The 21492-nt window shown below is 43.2% G+C and overlaps 2 protein-coding genes across 16 annotated transcripts in view; one reads left to right on the forward strand and one right to left on the reverse strand.

The window, feature by feature from the left end:
* INTS10 (integrator complex subunit 10) overlaps positions 1-5245 on the reverse strand; it is a 32904-nt gene extending 27659 nt beyond the window's left edge. For 8 of the 14 annotated variants that reach the window (XM_063637615.1, XM_055286319.2, XM_063637608.1 and 5 more), the window contains exons 1-5: positions 4918-5052; positions 4252-4319; positions 2893-2996; positions 2051-2190; positions 90-171 (exon numbers count right to left, since the gene is read on the reverse strand). In XM_063637615.1, coding sequence (XP_063493685.1) covers positions 90-171; positions 2051-2190; positions 2893-2996; positions 4252-4319; positions 4918-5046 — 523 coding nt within the window. In that variant the 5' untranslated portion in view covers positions 5047-5052. The other 6 variants (XM_055286296.2, XM_063637620.1, XM_063637628.1 and 3 more) reach the window with 4 other exon arrangements.
* Positions 5198-21492, forward strand: part of CSGALNACT1 (chondroitin sulfate N-acetylgalactosaminyltransferase 1) — a 415609-nt gene continuing 399314 nt past the window's right edge. The window contains exons 1-2 of one of the 2 annotated variants that reach the window (XM_063637633.1): positions 5198-5297; positions 6645-6767. The gene's annotated coding sequence lies outside the window, so the exon portion shown is untranslated. Of the gene's footprint in view, positions 5298-5506; positions 5687-6644; positions 6768-21492 lie in introns of those variants that run through there. The other variant, XM_063637658.1, reaches the window with a different exon arrangement.

A 21492-nucleotide genomic window follows, 5' to 3' on the forward strand; every position in this document is an offset into this window, starting at 1 on the left:
CCTTCCATATATGAGCTTATCCCTGAACCAACACTTAACTCAGCATATTAATTTACCATAGAAGTAATATAGAATATAATTTTCCTTACCAAATAATTTTCTAAAGCAGTTCACTGGAGATTCTTGTTCTTCAATAGTTTCAGCCTCTAACAGTGCCTCCCCAAGGCCAACCTATTTCAAAACAAAATTAATCATTTAAATGTGTTACAGCATAAGTTGTCAGAACTATATGAAGTAATGGGGCATTTTTTTTTTACTTATCACAGTTTGTGTAATCAAACTTATCTGAGAAACAAATAATCACACTTTAAAGACTGGAAAATAAAAGAATGCACCAGCCACACACCCTAGAAGGCCAAATTCACCTGAACATCTGACTACTCTGTCTTGGTTATTCTCTTCACAATTAGCAAAATTCTAATTAACGATGAAAAAGAATTAACAAAATGTCTACAGAAATGTAAAGGAAGCAATGGAACTGGAGTTCAAATGATAATACAGAGGTAGAGAGATTTTCTAAGAAATAAAGAAACTAAGTTTATTCTCTACATGAAGATACATCAACATAGAACGTATCACGTTCAAGATAAGTTCTCAGGAGTAGCCAGTCATACAGTCTGGCGTAGACTGGACAGAAAGGTCTGAGTTTTAAGGCTACCTTTCCATTACCGATGCTCTAGCACAGCAGATGGTCCCTTACCCAAATCCACCAAGACATTGGTATCAACTTCCTTGCGACCACACAGGGATGCGCCACAGGAGTGGAAAAGTGTGAAAGATTACATCACACAGAAGGTGAAAGGTCAGAGTTATGACCAGAAAGTGTGCTGGGCTGAACAGTGCCACCAAATTCATATCCCCCCAGAACCTCAGAATGTGACCTCATATACATGTTACCTTTCTTTAAAAAAAAGCATCTTTGTAGATATAATTAATTAAGATGAGGTCATAGTGGATTAGAAAGGCCCTCAATCCAATGACTAGTGTCCTTATCACATGGCCATGGAGGCTGAGGCGTGAGAATTGCTTGAAGGCAAGAGGTTGCAGTGAGCCGAGATCATGGCACTACCCTGCTGCCTGGGCAACAGAGCAAGATTCTGCCTCAAAAAAAAAAAATGGCCATGTAGAGACACAGGCACAAAAGGAAGAAGATCATGTGATGATGGAGCAGAAATTGGAAGAGTGATGCAGCTGCCTGCCAGGGAATGCCAAAGATTGCTGACAACCATCAGAAGCCAGGGAGAGGTAAAGAAAGATTCTTCCCCAGAACCTTCAGAGGGAACATGGCTCTGCCAACACCTGGCTTTTAGACTTCTAGCTTCCAGAATTGTGACAGCCCTTCTGTTGTTTTAAGCTACCCAGTTTGTGGTACTTTGTTATGGCAACCCTAGGAGACTAACACAAGCAGGTACGGAAATGATTAACCAGGGCCAGACACCAGAAAATGGCATGGGAAAGAATAAGCCGCAGAGTATGAACGAATGCAGTGAATGGTTTGAAACCTGACACCTCACTGGCTATGGGAAGTTACTAAAACACAAAATGCTCAGTTTCGTCATCTGTAAAGTGGGATACCATTTACTTTAGGGGATTTAGGAAGATATGACATAACTAGCACTTTCCCATGCCTGCCAATAGCACTCGATAATTATTACAGATGAAGGGAAGGCACAGGAACAGAATGAAAATAGTCTCCATAGGGCAGAAGCACAGGAAAAACACCTCTGTTAAGACTATAAACTCTACGTTAAATTCAAAAGCACAGTGTAGAATACAACGGAAAAAGATTACTTTTAGCCATATGGATTGCAAATAAATAGTACTGTGAGAGCTTGGTGATTTTCCTGATAAAACAGCTTCTCCTGGAAACTTAGGAAATTTGGTAAAAAGAATGTCCTTTTAGCTTCACTAACAAAGAACCTTTTATTTCAGTTCAATCTTAACCAGTACTCTTCAGAAACTTCTGCTTTGTAGCTCCTCACCATATTGATGAGTCTGTTGATGACCCATTGTATTTTATATTAAAAGAAGTGGAAGAATCAAATCTCACCCCATGCTGCACCACCGTTTCAGGGAAGCGCCTCAAAAGTAGAAGCAACATTTCTGATCGTTCTAACGTGTTGAAGCATTGTTCCGTGACCTTGAGTAACATTTCACACTGGACCCGACCAGGAAGAGTTTCAAATAAACCTGTATGAAACATATTTCACTTTTAAAAGTTTCTTGCGGACAGAAAAGACTGCAGCAAAAGTGCTGAGTAAGGCATTTTCATATACAGAACAGTAAACACTACATGTGAAATCAATGCGGTTAAGTTTCACCTGCAACCTGGCAGCCTTTTGGGGCCGACAGTACCTGGCACAGGATGTTTGCTGAATAATGGTAAAATATTTGGAAGACTGATCAAATTCAAAAAACAATGATGTATGTGAATGGTCACAAGAATGCCTGTTGCAGGTTGAGATAGAGAGCATGTGCTTGTTGAAGTTCAAATGACCTATGCATCTACTTGCTATTTTATCTAGAATTTGAAATCTTTCATTGACTACAGCAACATAGAGAAGTTTAAAGAGAAAGCTTCTAAATTACTAAAAGCTTCTCTCCTGTTTTGTGGAGAGCTGGTTAATATATAGCTGCTATCTGGTTACTGTAAAACCTGTTAAAAATATATACAATTAATTCCTCATCTCACTGATAAATCCATATACTTTAAAGAAGCTTAAAGGGTTCTAAGCAAGTCAAGGAACTGAGTGACATTATTACAGACTTTGGTTGCCAAGAATAAAACGTACATATGGTTACCAATACCCCAGGTGTGACTTTTCTGTGTGTGAAATTACTATATATGATTTGGAATTCCCGAAATGGTAACTTATACACCATTATTCTTACTTCTTAAAAATTGGGTTTGTTTGTCCTGTGAATCATTCCTTAATGCTGATGTAATAATGCTGATTTCTCTCCACACCACCGGCTGGTCTGGGAAATTCACAAACCTATTTTTAAAATAAATACATTAAATTAAAATGTCAAAGTCTATACAGTATCCAGAAAAAAAAACATTAGCATTTGGTGAAAAATTTTCCTTTATTCCATGTGAATGCTTAGACGTGCCAAAACAAACCAAAATAAAAATGTAAAAATAAGAGTTACTTGATTTATAAAAATGAGAGTACTCACATAAGTCTTTAGTGGATTTTATAGGTGAAAAGACAAGTAACCATAATATAGAAAGAACTCCTGAAAGTCAACAAGAATAAAACAAACTATTTGAAAGAAAAAATAGGCAAAGGCAAATCACAGAATACAACATAGCCAAAGAGAACAGCTGAAACAACACTGGATCTTATTAACAGTACGAGTAGTACAAATTTGTTTTAAAAATAGCAAGATACCATTTTCTCCTATCACAGTGGCAAGAACTAAAAAGAGACTAATAATATCCAGTGTTGGGAAGGGTATGGGAAAACACACTCTTTATACACCATTGGTGGTAATGTAGACTGGGATATCACATTTTGGAGAGTAATTTCATAGCGTATCAAATTTTCAAATGCGCATAAACTTTGACTATGAAAATGTCTTAGAATTTATTCCACAGAAAAACACCGAAATATGACTACAAAATTGTTCACACACCAAATATAATTTCAAATAATTTAAAACTATCTATTGAAATGTCTACCAAGAAAAGAGTGGCTACGAAATACTACACAGGCATGAAAAGGAATGAAGTGGATCTCTACATACTGATATGGGAAGGAGTCCATGAGAGTGAGTAAACGAAACATGCTGCAGATCAGAGCAAGGGTAGTATGGTCTTCTCACTTTTGTAACCCCTTCCGCCCAAAACCCTATTTATGCATTATGTATATATATATAGATATACTGCCTACAAAACTTAACTCTGGTTGAGTTTAGGAGGCACTTTCACTTTTTATTCTCTATAACAAGTAGTGTTTGAATTTTTGTAATGAGCACATATTATTTCTAGAATAAATTATGAAACAGAAGTTTTAACAAGGATGAAACAGAAGTTTTAACAAGGATAAAACATAAGAATAATAAACTCTTCTGCAAAAGCCATGTCAGCAATTTATGGCAGGCCTGGACTCCTTACTAGGTTTGCTTTAGGTATCGAAGATGTAGATGAACTTGAAGATCTTCCCCCAACTCCTACTTCTGCAGAGAGAAACAAAACCTTATGGAGAGATTCAGTGCAGTAAAAGTGATGTCAAGCGTCTCACTCACATGTCGTACAGCAGCCTCCCGGCGGTGGCGGTCCGCTCTGCATTCCGCTCGATGGTGTACATCTCATACTGCAACACACATCAGGCACCCTGGTCACTCACCCCTGTCCAGAAGGCTCCCAGCTCATTCAGCATCGCTCGTTGGTGCTCCCGCGGGAAGGGGTGCCTGAGAGTGGAGCTCCGCCTTGGTGACACAGCGCCACATACATGGCAGCCTTGCCATTGGGCTTAGAGTGTGACCCTAGGGTTCACTTGCAATCTCAGGCTCCCAGGATTAAGTGGGATAATGTTTCCAAAGTCGCAGACCCCGAACAAACTGCTGCCATTATGATGAATGAAGGAGCGAATGGCCTTTTGCTAGTGGCGATCATGTGCTGTCTAGGCCAGATGGCACGCTGAGCCCCAGGGACCCAAGCACACCCGACCTCAAGTGGGGTCGGCCGTCTCTCAAGTACTGGGGAGAGGGCTCCTGGAAGGTGTAGGAGCAAGGCGGGTGAAAGGTGTAGGAGCAAGGTGCAGGATGGGAGGGGAGAGAGGAGGGAGTGGGAGGGGAGAAAGGAGGGGGCCGGGCAGGAGGCGGCAGCCCCCAGACAGGCGCAGCTCTGGGCTGGGCGACTGGAGCACGCACCTTCACGCAGAGCGGCCGCATGCACGGCCGGGACCTCACCTGGATGTTAAAGTCTGCCGGGTAGAGGCTGCGGGCCGTGATCAGCCACGCCTTGGCTGCCCACAGGTCCTGCGGCACCAACTCCCGGGCTCGCTGCACCAGGAACTCGCAGTCCCCCTGGGCCGACATGACCCCGGCGCTCTCCAGCCGCCAGCCCGAAGCGGCCGGAACGTCCGGCTCTGGACTCTCAGCCTCCACGGCCGCCACCGCCGCCGCCACCGCGGGGGAGGCTACTGCGCATGTCTGGAGGCGCACGGAGGCTAGCAGAGTGGATCGGGAAAGCTTTTCCGGGTTTTGCGAGCAGTGTCCTCCCCTTGGCTCCTCGTTACCGCCCGGTCCCCTCCTCTTCCGAGAAGCCAGAGCATTTGAACCGTTTCCAGGTCAGCTCCAAAATGCGGAGAAGTGGATTTTCATTTCTGCGGGCTGCAGCGTGACCCTGGTGAAGTCAGGGAGCATGCGCGGGAGCGGGCAGGCTCTAGGCCACTTCGCCATTTCCATCCTCTGGGTATTGCTCAGTTTGGCGGGGGCGGAGGCGGGGGCGGGGAGACGGGCGGTCCCGGGGAATGGGCGGTCCCTGGGCGTGCCCCGGCGTGGAAGGCTGGGAAGAAGTTTGAGAGGAAGAGCAGAGAGTGTCGGGGAGGCGGCGGGAAGCACCTTCCAGCCAGGCCGGCCTGAAACACCTTCCCCGGGAGACGCTGCCTGCGGCTCACTCCCCAGGCTTCGATTTACGCGAAAACTCCTGGGACTGGTGGGGGTGATCGTGCAAAGTGTGAGCTCGGGGGTTCCTTCTCTTTCCGAAATCCGTCCACGTTTTATTATTTCACCGGTTTCCCCAACAAACGTTTATTGAGCAATGAAGTACTTGGAAAGCGCTTTGGTGGATGCCCTTCGTGGTTGCTGCAAAGATGACTAAATCCCTGACCCAGCAAGGGTTTTAAATGTTTTAAATGTTCTGGACGTGAAACCCACAGAAAGATAACTACGCTATTATTATAATTATCTCCTCTAGCCAGAATCAATGTCCTTTTCACCAAAACTCCAGATTTGTTTTCCATCTAAGAGATGGAAAACATCTAGGAGATTCTCCATCTAAGAGATTCTGTTGCCTCGGCGTCTCGAGTAGCTGGGATTACAGGCGTCCACCACCACGCGCAAGCCCGGCTAATTTTTGTATTTTTAGTAGAGACAGGGTTTCACCATGTTGGCCAGGCTGGTCTGGAACTCCCGACCCCAGGTGATCCGCCCTGTTTCGCCTCCCAAAGTGCTGAAATTACAAGCATGAGCCACCGCGCTGGGCTTCAAAGCACTGTTTAATATCCCCTAATTATGCACAGAACAGCAGAACTGTATGATTACTTTATAGGCCAGGATTACTCAGTGATACAATTATTTTGGCTTTGTAGAATAGAAGAAGGTAGAAAATTGGATTTAAACAGAGCAGGATAATTTTTATCTTATAAAGTGTAGAGCATAAAAGCAGATTGCTAGCTTGAATTTTTAAAATTATTTCATTGATGTTAATATATGAAGTGTTAGAATTTTCAAATGGTAAAAATGACTGATTTGGTCATTAAACTTTCTGGTTTTGGTCTTTACCAAAAATAAAAAAACAACTCCACACTTGTTCGTCAGCTTAGTGTTCTGTGGAATAAAAATTGTAAATTAAGGTTTTAAAGTTAGAGGCTAAATAAGGAAATTCTGTGTTTGTTTGTTTGTTTTTGAGACAGAGTCTTGCTCTGAAATCCAGACTGCGACTGAGTGCAGCAGCTTGATCATGGATCACTGCAGCCTTGACCTCCCAAGCTCAAGCCATCCTCCTGCCTCAGCCTCTGGAGTAGCTGGGACTACAGGTGTGTGCCACCACATGTGGCTAATTTTTAAATTTTTTTGTAGAGACACAGTCTCCCTATGTTGCCCAGGCAGATCTTGAACTCCTGGGCTGAAGTGATCCTCCTGGTTCAGCCTCCCAAGGTGCTCGGATTACAGGCGTGAGCCATTGCGCCCAGCCTCTGTATGTATTTTAGATGCCAACCTTGAGAGGGCCTCTAGACTTTTTGCCAGAATACAACGTAAGGTTTGCGGTTATTTTCTAGTCAGCTTGTTGATTTTGAATGGTCCCCAGCCACACATTTCTCCTGCAGTGTTATGCTGGCATCTCAAAGTACAGAAGGGAGGTACCACACCAAGTGAGTTTACATCTTTTGGCCTCCTTGGTGTGATTTTGACTCACTGGAGACTTGAGGCGCCTAGCTCATTTTCTTCTCCATGACAACTTTTTTTTTTTTTTTTTTTTTTTTAAGACGGAGTTTTGCTCTTATTGTCCAGGCTAGAGTGCAGTGGCACAATCTCAGCTCACTGCAACCTTTGCCTTCCAGTTTCGAGTGATTCTTCTGCCTCAGCCTCCCAAGTTGCTGAGATTACAGGCGCCAGCCACCATGCCCAGCTAATTTTTTTTTTGTATTTTCAGTACAGATGGGGTTTCACCGTGTTGGTCAGGCTAGTCTTGAACTGCTGACCTTGTGATCCACCCACCTTGGCCTTCCAAAGTGCTGGGATTACAGGTGTGAACCACCACACCGGCCCTTGACAACTTCTAAGTCACGTAAAATGCCCTGCATCCAGCACCCGGCTTCAATTTCTGTGAGCTCAGTTCAGTGATTTGAATTAAACTCTACATTGCTTTTCCCCTTCCACTTCAAAATCTTCAAACTCCCAGTTTCCTCACATAACCTCTTAACTTCCCTGCCCTCAACTCTCTCCTTGGTTCTTTTTAATAATTTCCTACTTTCCCTTCTCCCTGATTTTACCTTCATGAGCCTCTATCCCCTTGATACCTACATTTTCCTTTGGGTGCATCTGCCACCCTTTGGGCTTTTCCTCTCCCACTCATGCTAAACCCTGTGCTCAGACATTCAATATGTTCATGTCTTTGCCTTCTTATCCTGCCACTGTATCCACTATTTGTTTTTTTTTTTTGAGACAGAGTCTTGCTGTCTCGTCCAGGCTGGAGTGCTGTGGCGCAGTCTCAGCTCACTGCAACCTCCTCATCCTCGGTTCAAGTCATTCTTGTGCCTCAGCCTACCGAGTAGCTGAGATTACAGGCACACGCCACTACACCCAGCTAATTATTGTGTTTTTAGTACAGACAAGTTTTTGCCATGTTGGCCAGGCTGGTCTCAAACTCCTGGCCTCAAGCCATCCACCCTCCTCAGCATCCCAAACTGCTGGCATTACAAGTATGACTCACCACGCCCAGCCCTTAAACTCCAAGTTTGAATACCACAGCCCTATTTATCTTTCAAGACTATACATCTGATCATATATGTGTTTTTGTTTTGTTTTGCGTTGTGTGGTTTTTAAACAGTGTCTTTCTCTGTCACTCAGGCTGGACTGCAGTGGCATGATCATGGCTCACTGCAGCCTCAACCTCCAGTCCCAAGCAATCCTCCCACCTTAGCCTCCCAAGTAGCTGGGACTACAGGCGTGTGCCACCACACTTGGCTAATTTTTAAATTTTTTGTAGCAATAGCGTCTCACAATATTGCCTAGGTTGGTCTTGAACTCTTAAGCTCAAGCAATCCACCTGCGTAGGCCTCCCAAAGTGATGGGATTACAGGTATGAGCCAGCACAATGGGCCCAGATAAGTATTCTTTTTTTTTTTTTTTTTTTGAGAGAGGGAGTCTCTCTCTGTCGCCCAGGCTGGAGTGCAGTGGCGTGACCTCAGCTCGCTGCAACCTCTGTCTCCCAGGCTCAAGTGATTCTTCTGGCCCAGCCTCCCGAGTATCTGGGACTACAGGCTTGTGCCAACACTCGGGCTAATTTTTGAATTTTTAGTACAGACGGAGTTTCACCATGATGGACAGGCTGCTCTGGAACTGCTGACCTCAACTGATCCACTCACCTCAGCCTCCCAAAGTGCTGGGATCACAGGCATGAGCTAACACGCCTGGCCCGTATATGTATTCTTAAAAACCCTTGATAGTTTATAATTGTGCTTCCATGGGGTTTGCAGCTAGCTCTTTGCCCCATCATTCGCTAGGAGCCTCCGCCCAGAAATTCTTTCAGTTCTTCAATGTAGTATGTTCTTTGTCATTTCCACACATTCATGTGTACTGTTTGCTAATATCACCTCTGTCCTGCCTAGAACACTGCCCCCTGCCGGCCTCATTGGGCTAATTGAGTTTCAGACAACACTTCCCAGGGAAACCTATTCTGCCCCTACCCCTCCCCTGTTCCCCCAGTCCTTATGCTGTTTCATAACTGATGGTTTACCAGACAGTAAGCTCCATCAGGACATGGACCTGACCTGTCTTTTATGCTGTGGCTTTCCTAGCCCCTAAAACGTGCCTGACACTTACTGATAGTAGGCTAGCAATAAAATTTAGGTGAATTTTAAATGTCTTGACCCTTCCCTACAAATGTACATAAAGCCTCTAATTTTATACAATTTTCATTCTGTCTAGTTTCAAGGGATAAAGAGTCCCTTTTGTTCAAGGCCAAAATCCTCACTTGTGCTTCTAATCCTATACCCTTGGCTTCCTTAGAGAATCTGTTACCAGTTATCCTCACTCTATAGTTTCTGTCTATTTCTCCTGGTATCTTCCAGTAGAGTACGTGTTTGCGTTAGATTACTGCTGTTTCCCATTGATTACAGTAGATGTTGTATGCCCTGCTCAGATCGCCTTTGCCGGGCAGTACAACCACTCCCTGCTGCTGTCAGTATTGGCTGCTAACTGCTCACAACTGCTCCCTTCCATAGAGAACTGCCCTTAGCTTCCTGGACGAGTTAGCCACTCCCAAGGGGGTGATACACAGTAAAAACGTTAGTGACCCTGCCTCAAAGGGGGCAAACGTGTGACATAATTTGTATTTCAAAGTCCTCCCTGGTGGATGGGGCCAAGGCTGGATCTGTCTGAGACACACATGCTCAGCTCTTCCCTCTTCTCTACTCTTCTTACCCGCTTTGTAGGTTTTTCTTGACGAGCACCTCCTCAATAAATCATGTGCTCCCAGATTCCTGTCTCAGGCACTTCTAGGAAGCCCAAACGAAGACGATAGTTATTACTGGAGGGACATGAGGTGCTTCCATGGATCTTCTGTGTTCCAGATATAGCCCCTCCTGCATCGCTCATGTAACAGCAACTATTTCCTCTTAGTTATCAGGATCAATCGTCTGACCAATAAAGTAACCCCTTTCTTTTGCACCTGTTAGTTCCATAGTATGAGAAGCCCAGGGCCGGTCTCAATGGCTCACGCCTATAATCCTAGCACTTTGGGAGGCTGAGGCAGGCAGATCATGAGGTCAGGAGATCGAGACCATCCTGGCTAACACGGTGAAACGCCATTTCTACTAAAAATACAAAAAATTAGCTGGGCATGGTGGCACACACCTGTAGTCCCATCTACTCGGGAGGCTGAGGCAGGAGAATCGCTTGAACCCAGGAGGCGGAAGTTGCAGTGAGCCAAGATCGCACCACTGCACTCCAGTTTGGGCGACAGAGCGAGACTCCCCGTCTCAAAAAAAACAAAAAAACAAAAACAAACAAAAAAAAAGGAAGCCCAGATGCTCAGGAGGCAGTTTCACTTCCAATTCAATAGAACCAGGACTATGTTTCCTGTGGAAACCCTCCTCCCTTAGGAATTAGAGCTTCTTCCAAGTCCTCAGAGCACAAGATTGGGGAACGTTCTGTTAGTGGGTTATTAGTATATTTTGAGAGGCTACTAGCTCCTTCCGCCTTTGATTGATTTAAAGCATATACTTCTCCATAGGGTGGTACCCAACCTCAAAGGATATGGCTTAGCTGACCCCATAATTAAGCCTCCAGAAGACCATATCCCACCATTCTCTCAGGCCAGTTACTTCTGGGTGATGGGAACAGGGTAAGACCAAGGAATTCCTTGAGTCTGTTCCCTTTGCTATATTTCTTTTGCCATAAAATCAGTTCTTAGGTCTGAAGTGATATTGTGTGGGATACAATGGGCTATGGTTTGAATGTCCTCTCCAAATCTCGTGGTGAAACTGAACTCTTAATGAGGCAGTGTTGAGAGATGAGACCTATCAGAGGTGACTGGAACATGAGGGCTCTGCCCTTAGGAATGGACAAATCCATTCATGGATTTATTGGTTAATGGATTAATGGGTTATCATGGGAATGGAACTGGTGGCTTTATAAAAAGAGGCAGAGAGATTCAAGCTAGCATGCTCAGCCCCCTCACCATGCAATGCCCTCCACTGCCTTGGGACCCTTTAGGGAGTCTCCAGCAGCAAGCAGGCTGTTACCAGAGGTGCCCCCTCAACCTCAGACTTCCCAGTCTTCAGAACTGTAAGCAATAAAGTTCATTATAAGTTACCCAGTTTCTGGTATTCTGTTATAAGCAACAGAAAACAGACTAAGTCACGAGGTAATAATTAACAGAAAACAAGATACAGTGGTAATGAATAAGGTGCTCTGTACATGGATGAATGGTGGTGGGACAGGCAGAAGTGTTATGGAGACAAATCTGAATCCATAATAGTATGAATTCCCATGAGGACAAATCACTGCCTCCTCCACGATGGAAAAGGTCCAGTGTCATCAGCTTTCCACCAAGTGACTATTTAATCCTGCTGGGGAATGGTGCCATATTGAGGGTGTTGTTCTGGCTTCTTCCATTGACTGGGCACTCATTGGTAGTTTTAGGCACGTCATCCTTGGTGAGGGTAAGCCATGCTGAGCCCATACATAGCATCTCTGGTGCCATGGCTGTTCTTTCCATGGACCCACTGAGCAAACCCCAAATGGCTGGTGAAAGAGACTGACATCACAGGGTGGGTCATCTTGTTTCCACCTGATTAATGAGGTGCTTCTTCACTATAGATGTCCTCTGGGGAGGTTTTACAGAGAATGCAGCTGTTTTCACTCTTTGTGCCCATTCTAAGTGTCCACATACTCCTCTGCTAGACCTCCTTGACACCAGTATTCCAATTTTTTTCTTTTGACATCCCTGACCTGTCAGACAAGTCTGTCAGCCACTGCTCTTGCCAGTGGAGAGCTGTACTTCAGGGTGTCTTTCCACAGTGGACCACCCAAATGAACTGCCCAAAGTCCTACCTACTGGAAATATTTCCCTTCATTGTGTTTTAGGGTTACCACTGAAGATGGCTGTCATTCAGAGGCTGCCTGCCTCCCGATGACCACATACCATGCACACCCTTCTGTATACCAGGTGCTCCCAAGAGGCTAAGATGTGAGTTCAGGGAAGGGTGGTGAGGCAGTAGATGTAGCCACGTGGCGTTCTGAGCCATGTTGATGAAATCTTGTGCTTTTCAGACCTGCTGAGGCCCTTTCATAAATATTGTATTTCTACTAAGTAATAGAATACTAGTACTATAGCATAGTCGAAGTACAGTTCCAACTTCATGGTGGGGTCATAAATGATATTTAAGATAATATCAAATTCATGATGGGCAGCTGAGATCACATGTCAGTTGATAGTTTGTGATCAGGGGTTCAGTCTCTACCAGGCTCCATTAACAGTCTAGTTTCTGGTGTTCAAATGGGCATGGTTTGGGCTTGCACTGTGATTCTTCTGTTAGCCATATCAGAGGCTCCAAACAGCATCCCTCTGTCACAACCATTCTGAATTCTATCGCATCTGTTACAGTAGTTGTAGAGGCTTATCCTGCTTTGAGCGCCACTCAACTGGCATTTGCTAGGGGAAGCGTTACATACCAGGTATCAGGAGCTATATTAATTTGTTTTTATTTAAATTTTTTTAAATTATTTTTCTAAGGACAGAGTCTCTCTCTGTCATCCAGGCTGAAGTGCAGTGGCACATTCATGGCTGACTGCAGCCTCAAACTCCTGGGCTCGAGTGATCCTCCCACCCCAGCCTCCTGAGTAGCCTGGACTTCAGGCACGTGTCACCATGCCTGGCTAAGTTTTAAAAATTTTTATTTTGCAGAGATGGGAGTCTTGCTATGTTGCCCAAGCTAGTCTCAAACTTCTGGCCTCAAGCAGTCCTCCTGCCTTGGCCTTCCAAATTGCTGGGATTATAGGCACAAGCCACCACACCGAGTCTTAATTTGTTGTAGTATAAAGATACATATCTCACTTGAGCTCAGGAGTTTGAGACCATCCTAGGCAACATTGGGCGACCCCCGTCTCTATAAAAAATAATATAGGCTGGGGGTGGTGGCTCACGCCTGTAATCCCAGCACTTTGGGAGGCCAAGGCGGGCAGATCACGAGGTCAGGAGTTCGAGACCAGCTTGGCTGATATGGTAAAAATACAAAAATTAGCTGGACGTGGTGGGGCACGCTTGTAGTCCCAGCTGCTGGGGAGCCTGAGGCAGGAGAATCGCTTGAACCTGGGAGGTGGAGGTTGCAATGAGCTGTGATTGCACCACTGCATTCCAGCCTGGGTGACAGAGCAAGACCCTGTCTTAAAAAAAATAACAAAAAATTACAAAAGGAAGATACACATCTAAACCAGCATCTGCAGCTGGCAGCACTACCTGATTAAGGTTATAACATAGTTGTTCTACAAGATCCATCTAGTTTTTTCAAGATGAATGCTCTGCTGTGTTAACTGAGGTATCATGGGAGCCATTTACCGTCCATCTTTCAAGGATCTGATGGTGACATTAATCTCTGCAATTCCCTTTGAGGATACAGTGTTGCTTTTGGTTTACTATTTTGGCAACAGTGTTTCTACTCTTCTTACATAGTAGTTCTACCCTTCCTATGTAATAAGTCTCACGTGGTTTGGCTGTGTCCCTACCCAAAATCTCATCTTTAATTGTAATCCCTATAATGCCCACGTGTCAAGGAAGAGACCAGTTGGAGGTAATTGAATCATGGGAGCCATTTCCCCATGCTGTTCTCTTGATTGTGAGTGAGTTCTCAAAAGATTTGATGGTTTTATAAGTGTTCAGTAGTTCCTCCTGTGTCATTCTCTTTCTTGCTGCCCTGTGAAGAGGGTGCCTTGCTTCCTCTTCACCTTCTGCCATGATTACACGTTTCTTGAGGGCTCCCCAGCCATGCTGAACTGTGAGTCAATTAAACCTCTTTCTTTTATAAGTTACCCACTCTCGGGCAGTTCTTTATAGCAGTGTAAAAACGGACTAATACAAGCTCCTATTTTATTAGTCAGGGAATGGATGCGAGGATTCTTTTTGCTAGTTGTGAAATGTATCCATGGGGAAATAATCACAGGATCATTTCCTGTGAGCATCATTGGACCCACTGTGAGATGGGCTTGGACCAAAACACACTTATCACCTGACCAGTAGACTAATGTGGTCAATATTAATTCAGAGTAAGTATCTGATAACACCAGGAGGCCTGGGTTTTCCATTCCTTTAATGGCCAGTCACCCTGTTAAATAGTTGGAGGTCCCTCTGTGGAAGGTTTTGAGGATGATGTATCGTATGAAATTGTGATCAAGTTGCAGAGTCCTTCCTAAAAGGGATCTGGCCTCCACCTCAGCTAAGGAACTCTGGATGTATGAACTGGCTGCAGTCTGGGAATTGGGTTCTTCCCACGATGGTTACTCAAGTCAGATTTCTGATCACTTGGCTTTGACTTTCTCTGATGTTATAAATCAAGTCATACATCTGTAGGCTGCCCATCTGTTGTATTCCTAGGACCTTTATGATTCATTAGCTATTGCTACCAACTCTGACAGCCAAAATGCTCTAGTTGCCACTGTATCCCTGTGACCTATTAGGGTTATTGCCTCTGATGGTCAAGTGCTGCCACGTGACTTCTACTATGCAAGAATCCCATTATTCCCATTGAAATCAGGAAGCCCACTTCTATGGCAGTATCTCATGCCAGCCTCTCTGGGCCACAGGATAGCCAACACAAAAATTTTTATGGATGTTGATGCTTCCTTCAGTAATACATTTCTGGGCCCTCCTGGTGTGTATGGTACGGGTTTGCTGAGCAGACTGCAGATAATGAATTCCTTCCAGCATTCCCGTCTCATTAAGTCACGGATATTGTTTGGCTCTGTGTCCCCACCCAAACCTCATCTCAAATTGTAATTCCCATAATCCCCGTGTGTCAAGGGAGGGACCTGGCAGGAGATGATTGGATCATGGGGGCAGTTTCCCCCGTGCTGTTCTCATGATGAGTATGTTCTTACCAGATCTGGTGGTTTTATAGGCGTTTGATAGTTCCTCCTGCCCTCGGGCTCGCTCGCTCTCTCCTGCCACCTTGTAAGACATGCCTGTTTCCCCTTCTGCCATGCTTGTAAGTTTCCTAAGGCCTCCCCAGGCATGTAGAACTGTGAGTCAATTAAACTTCTTTTATAAACTACCCAGTCTTGGGCATTTCTTTATAGCAGTGTGAGAACTGACTGGTACGGCCACCATACTCGTTTCTCTAAAGCATGCTAGGAAAATTCCAGCATCTGAGTCTAGGCCATGTTTCAGCCTCGCTTGGAGCCATTTGGTACTGAATACTCATTTCAGGATCGAAGCAAGAGAGAGATCTGCAATTGTTCTAACACATTCAATAGAATTCATAGTGTTTGTGACAAGTAGGGGTGCCGTGTGGAACCTCTGAAAAGGTCTAATAGGAGAATCACAGTGTAAGCCCATAAGTTTGAGAACAAAAGCATGACCGTTTGAAAAGCAGTTTCATGCCTGTAATGTCAGCACTTTGGGAGGCCAAAATGGAAAGATTGCTTGAGGCCAAGAGTTTGAAAGCAGCCTGGGCAACATAGCAAGACCCATTTCTACAAAAAAATTTTTAAATTAGCTACATGCAGTAGCATGCACTTGTAAGCCCAGTTACGTGGGAGGCTGAGGGAGGAGGATTGCCCGGGAGTTCAAGGTTGCAGTGAGCTATAATCATGCATCTGCACTCTAGCCTGGGTAATAGGGCAAGACCTTGTCTCAAACAAACAAAAAACAGTTCCTTGATTGCTACTGGACATACTGAGTCTGGAATTCCTGGAAAATGCACTCATATTGATAAATTTGGCCCTAATTTTATAATTTGTCCCATTTGATCAATAACCTTATTGTCAATTCCAGGGATCCTATTAATACAAATTAGCAGAATCCTGCAACTCATTTGGCATACCCTGTACCTCTTCCTGGATTAGGTTTTATACTTCGCTCACTGGGCTATACAGGAATTTCTTTTCCTTTTTTTTTTTTTTTAAAAAAAAAAACATTTTACTTGGAAATAATTTCAAGCTTACAGAAAATCTACATGAATAAAAATTGTATAAAAATTATTTATATACTTGTTATGAATTTAATCATGTCCCCCTCAAAGCAGACAGGTTGAAATCTAGACCCATAGTATCTCAGAATGTAACCTTATTTGGAAATAGGGTTTTTACAGAATTAAACAGATGTTTGACTTGAAGTCATTAGTGTGGGCCCTAATCTGATGTGTCCTTTTTCAAAGGGGAAATTTGGACACAGAGACAGGGAGAATGCCCTGTGAACATAAAGGCAAAGATCAATGTGATATGTCTATAAGTCAAGGAACCCCAAAGACTGGTAGCAAATTGCCCAGAATTAGGAAAGAAGCATGGAACAGATTGTCTCCCACAGCCTTCAGAAGGAACCTTCCCTGCCAATGCCTTAATCTCATACTTCTACCCTGCAGAACAGAGACAAAAAATTTCTATTGTTTAAGCCACCTAGTTCATAGTATTTTGTTACGGCAGCCCTAGCAAACAAACAATACATATCCTTTACCTGGATTCACTTATTATTACCTTTTAATTTCTTTGCTTTATTATTTGTACAGATGCTCTCTCTCTCTGCATAAATGCGTGTGTATGTATAATATTTATACTGAACAATTTGAGAATAAATTTTATACATCATAGCTCTTTACTCCTAAACATTTCAGAGTATATTTTATAAGAAAATGGATATATGTATATGTGTATGTGTGTGTGTGTATATATGTATATATATATATATATTTTTTTTTTTTTTTTTTTTTTTTTTGAGACAGAATCTCGCTTTGTCATCCAGGCTGTAGTGCAGTGGCATGATCTTGGCTCACTGCAACCTCTACCTCCCGGGTTAATGGATTCTTCTGCCTCAGCCTCCCAAATAACTGGGAGTACAGACACCCACCACCACACCCAGCTAATTATTGTATTTTATAGAGATGGGGTTTCGCCATGTTGGCCAGGTTGGTGTCAAACTCCTGGCCTCAAGTGACACACCTGCCTCAGCCTCCCAAAGTGCTAGGATTACAGGCATGAACAACTGCACCCAGCCAAAAATGGGTATTCTTCTACATAGCCACAATATAATTATCAATGTCAGTAAATTTAACCTTAATAAAATAGTTTCACCCATCTGCCATCTCTATTCCAGTATTTTAATTCACCAATAATGTCTGTTACAGCATTTCCTCCTCTAGTGGAGTCCAGTCATGGATCAGGTATTACATTCATTTTTCCTTTAGTGTTTTTTAGTCCAGATCATTTCCACGGCCTCTTTTTTCTTTTTTTTTTTTGGTCTTTCATGACTTCAATATTTTTGAAGAACGTAGTTTCACTTCATTTTCTTTTAAATAGAATGTTCGTCATTCTGGACTTGTTCATTCCTTCCTCATTGTTAGATTCATTTGTGTATTCCTGGCTAGAATACCACATATTTGATATGTCCTTCTCAGGGTATCATATCTGAAAGCATAAAATGTCTATTTGCCCATCATTGATAACATTTATTTTGTTCACTTGTTCAAGGTGCTGTCTAATTTCTCCATTGTATAATTACTATTTTTTTCCCTGGCAACACTAAACAAACTACGGGAACACGTTGTAAGTTCATACAAATACTCTGTCTGTCCTAGAATTTATCTCTTTTTATATGCCTGGAGACAATGAAGGATAATGAGGTGAATCTTGCAGAATAGGTATCCCAACCCGGAGCCACTTACAGCCTAGCAGCAGAGATAAGACGTTCCTAGGAGGCCATGACAGAAGCTTCCTGATTTCAACCCATGCCTTCATTGAAAGTTCAAGACACCAAGCTTATCTTTTTCAAAGCTGCCAATCTACTTATTTTTTGTCATATTGATTAAATAAGATTTCCCACGTCTTTTCTCCCCACTATACTCCATTTCATGCCATGGCAGGCCATAAATTTGAAATTATGCCTTTTTAACTTCAATTACACAGAAACACTGTGGTCTTATATGGCTCCTGCTCCACCACCTTTCACTAATTATATCTTTGATTTCACCAATCGTATCTTTATACATCATATACTCCAAAACATAGACTGCTGATTTTTTTATGCATTTATCTTTTAAATCACGTGGAAATAAAAATTGGCGTTGCAAACTAAAGTTATAATAATACTGGCTTTACAATTAAACCAGATATTTATCTTTACCAGAGATCTTTATTTCTTTATGTGACTTCATGTTACCGTCTTTTGTTCTTTCACTTTAATCTCAAGTATTACCTTTGGCATTTATTTCAGGGCATGTCTAATGGTAGTGAATGCCCTCAGTTTTTGTTTTTCTGGGAATGTATTAATTTTTCCCTCATTTTTGAAGGACAGTTTTGCCTGACATAGAATTCTTGTTGACACTTATTTTTCTTTCAACACTTTGAATATACCAACCCACTACCTTCGGTTTCCAAGGTTTTCTGATGACAAATCTGTTGGTTATTTTATTGAGAATTACTTGTATTGGATGAATTTGTTTTTTGCTGCTTTTAAGATTTTTTTATCTTTCTTTGGCTTTTGACAGATTATAATGCATTTTTGTATAGGTCTCTGAGTTTATCTTACTTGGAGTTAGTTGAACTTTTTAGATTTGTGGATTCACATAGAACATCAAAGTTTTTGGCCATTATTTCTTGAAATAATCTCTCTGCCCCTTTCTCTGTTTCTCTCTTCTATTTCTGCAATTTCCACAATGCATATGCTTGTCCACCTGATGTATTTCCTCAAGTTCCTTGGGCTCTGTTCGCTTTTCTTCCATTTTTTTCTTACTTTTCCTCAGAGGCAATAATTCAATTCTCCTACATTCAAGTTTGTTGATTCTTTCTTCTGCCTGCTCTAGTCTGCCTTTAAATTCGTCTAGTGAGTTTTCTATTCAAGTTATAATTTTCAGTTGCAGAATTTCTCTTTTGTTCTGCTTTGATTTTTGTCTCTTCATTGATATTCCATACATATTTCTGACTTTGTCCACATCTTCCTTTAGCTCTTTGAGCATCTTTAAGACAGCTGTTTTATTTAAGTATTTTTCTGGTAGGTCCACCATCTGAACTTCCTCAGGGATGGTTTCAGTCTATTTGTTTTACCTTTGAATAGGCTACACTTTCTAGTTTCTTTTTGTGTCTTTTAATGTTTTCATTGAAAACTGCATATTTGGATTTTATAATTTGGTAACTCTGGAAAACAGATTTTTCTCCATTTTGGTTTTCTTTTGTTTTTGTTTGCTGTTTTTAAATTTTTTTTTCAGTGGGGTATTACCCTCTGTGTGAGATCAGCCTGAGATGTAAACTCAAGGTCTTCTCATGTCTTTGCTGAGCCTATGTCTCAGGCATGTTTGTTGACTTTTTATATTCCCACAAATATGCAGTTGCTTTTGAATGTCCAATCTTAAATGCCTGGCTTCCAAAGGTAGAAAAAGGGGGAAATAAATGAGAAAAAGAAGGCATTGTCTTTGTCAAACAAAATTTATGGAAGGCCATTATTTGGACTAAGCTTCTGCTCTAGTTTCCAGCAGACCTGACCAAACCTAAATGGACTCACTCATGCTAAGTGCCACATAATCAAACTGAACTTTGAAAAAGGCCATTTTCCCAAGAAACAGAAGATTCACAGCAATCAGTTGCACTGAGCCAGCATAATAAGAAAGTTCCTTCTAAACCCTATAACAAAAATCATTTGGAAATTGATGCAGGATTTTTCCTTGACCCCTTTGCAGGATTTGCAACAGGGGTACCCTATTCACTCAGGCTGCCACGCTCAACCCCTTTTGGGAGGGAGCACATGAGCGAATGAGCGTAGGAACTGGCTGGCTGCTTTGGCGCTGGCAGGAGCAAACTCTAGGCAGGCCTGCAGCATCATCCAGATGGGGGTGCCTGTGACCCCAAAACCCTAGGTAGTATGTTACAGTGCTCTGTTAGCTCCACCATCTGAGGACAGCAGAGTGCTATCAGCTCAGTGGTCCCTTTGCCTCATTGCATGGGGTGGCTGCCCTCCACCAGTGAGAGCAAAGGGCCAGTGTGAGCCTTTTTGGGTACCTGCATTTGGTGGGTCCCAAACTCTTGTCCAGTACCCAAGAAGAGTGAGGTCATGTGGACAACTGAAGCCTGGTGAATGCAAAGATTTTTACTGAGTGATGCAAGTGGCTCTCAGTAGAGAAGGGAGCTGGAAAGCGGATGGGAAGAGCAGATCACTCTCTCCTGAAGTCAAGTTGACTTTCTACCTCTCTCCTCAGAAGTCAAGTTGACTTTCTACCTTTCTCCTCGGAAGTCAAGTTGACTCTTCAATGTCCAGCTGCTTCTCTGAAGTCAAGTCACCTCTTCCTGACATCCAGCCATTTTTTCTCCTTACTGACTGAATCTGGGGTCTTTATAGCCACAGGATGGGGGGCAGGGCGGGCCATATGTAGTTTTGTAAAAGGCAACATTCAGTTGGTAAAAAGACACTATTTAGAAAGAACCAATCAGGAGAGAGCAGGCAAATGGGTACAGAAGTTCTCACTTTCCGCCACGGGTTTTAGGCCTTTCGGCTTGGAGGTGGAGTTTCACTGGGGACCTGCCCTTGTCTTCCTATAGTTTCTCTGCTTTCTGCCTCTATGAAAGTGACCAGTATGCTTTTTTGTTCGTTTGTTTTTTGTTTTTGTTTTTGTTTGAGACAGAGTCTCACCCTGTCACCCAGGCTGTAGTGCAGTGGCATGATTTTGGTTTACTGCAACCTTCACCTCCTGGGTTCAAGTGATTCTTGTGCCTTAGCCTCCCAAGTAGCTAGGATGAAGGATGACAGGTGTGTGCATTTTTGTATTTTTAGTAGAGATGGGGTTATGGTATATTGGTCAGGCTGGTCTCAAACTCCTGGCCTCAAATGGTCCACCTGTGTTGGACTTCCAGAGTGCTGAGAGGACAGGCATGAGTCACTATGCCCGGCCCAGTCTGGTTTTTATTCCTTGTTTTTGCTTTCAGCCCTTTTCTCCTTATAAAGCCAAGTCTCTCTGCTCAGCTCACCAGAGCATTTATTTTATTTTTTAGAATGAAATACTTCCTGATTCTAGAGTCACAAGTATAAGCCAATTGGATCCTTAACTCTGTAGTTTTTGTCTTTTAACATCTCTTTAAATCCACTGGTAGCCGCTTTGGCTGGAGTGGTATTAAACAATGGCAGTGGGAGTTGCAACAGTGGCTGCCTGCCTCTGTGTCTGCTTCTTTGTAACCAGAAGCACCAGTCATGATTACAACACAGATCCCCAACATTTGGAGAACAAAGTCCTTATTGCCCACTCTGTATCCTAAAAGCCACTCTAGGCACCCTAACACAGCTGCCTGCCCCAGAGCTGGGGGTGGGACGATGCATAGTTGCTACTGCACTAGGCTGAAATTGATCAA

This window comes from Symphalangus syndactylus, chromosome 1 (genome assembly GCF_028878055.3).
Source record: "Symphalangus syndactylus isolate Jambi chromosome 1, NHGRI_mSymSyn1-v2.1_pri, whole genome shotgun sequence".
NCBI classification, from domain to species: domain Eukaryota; kingdom Metazoa; phylum Chordata; class Mammalia; order Primates; family Hylobatidae; genus Symphalangus; species Symphalangus syndactylus.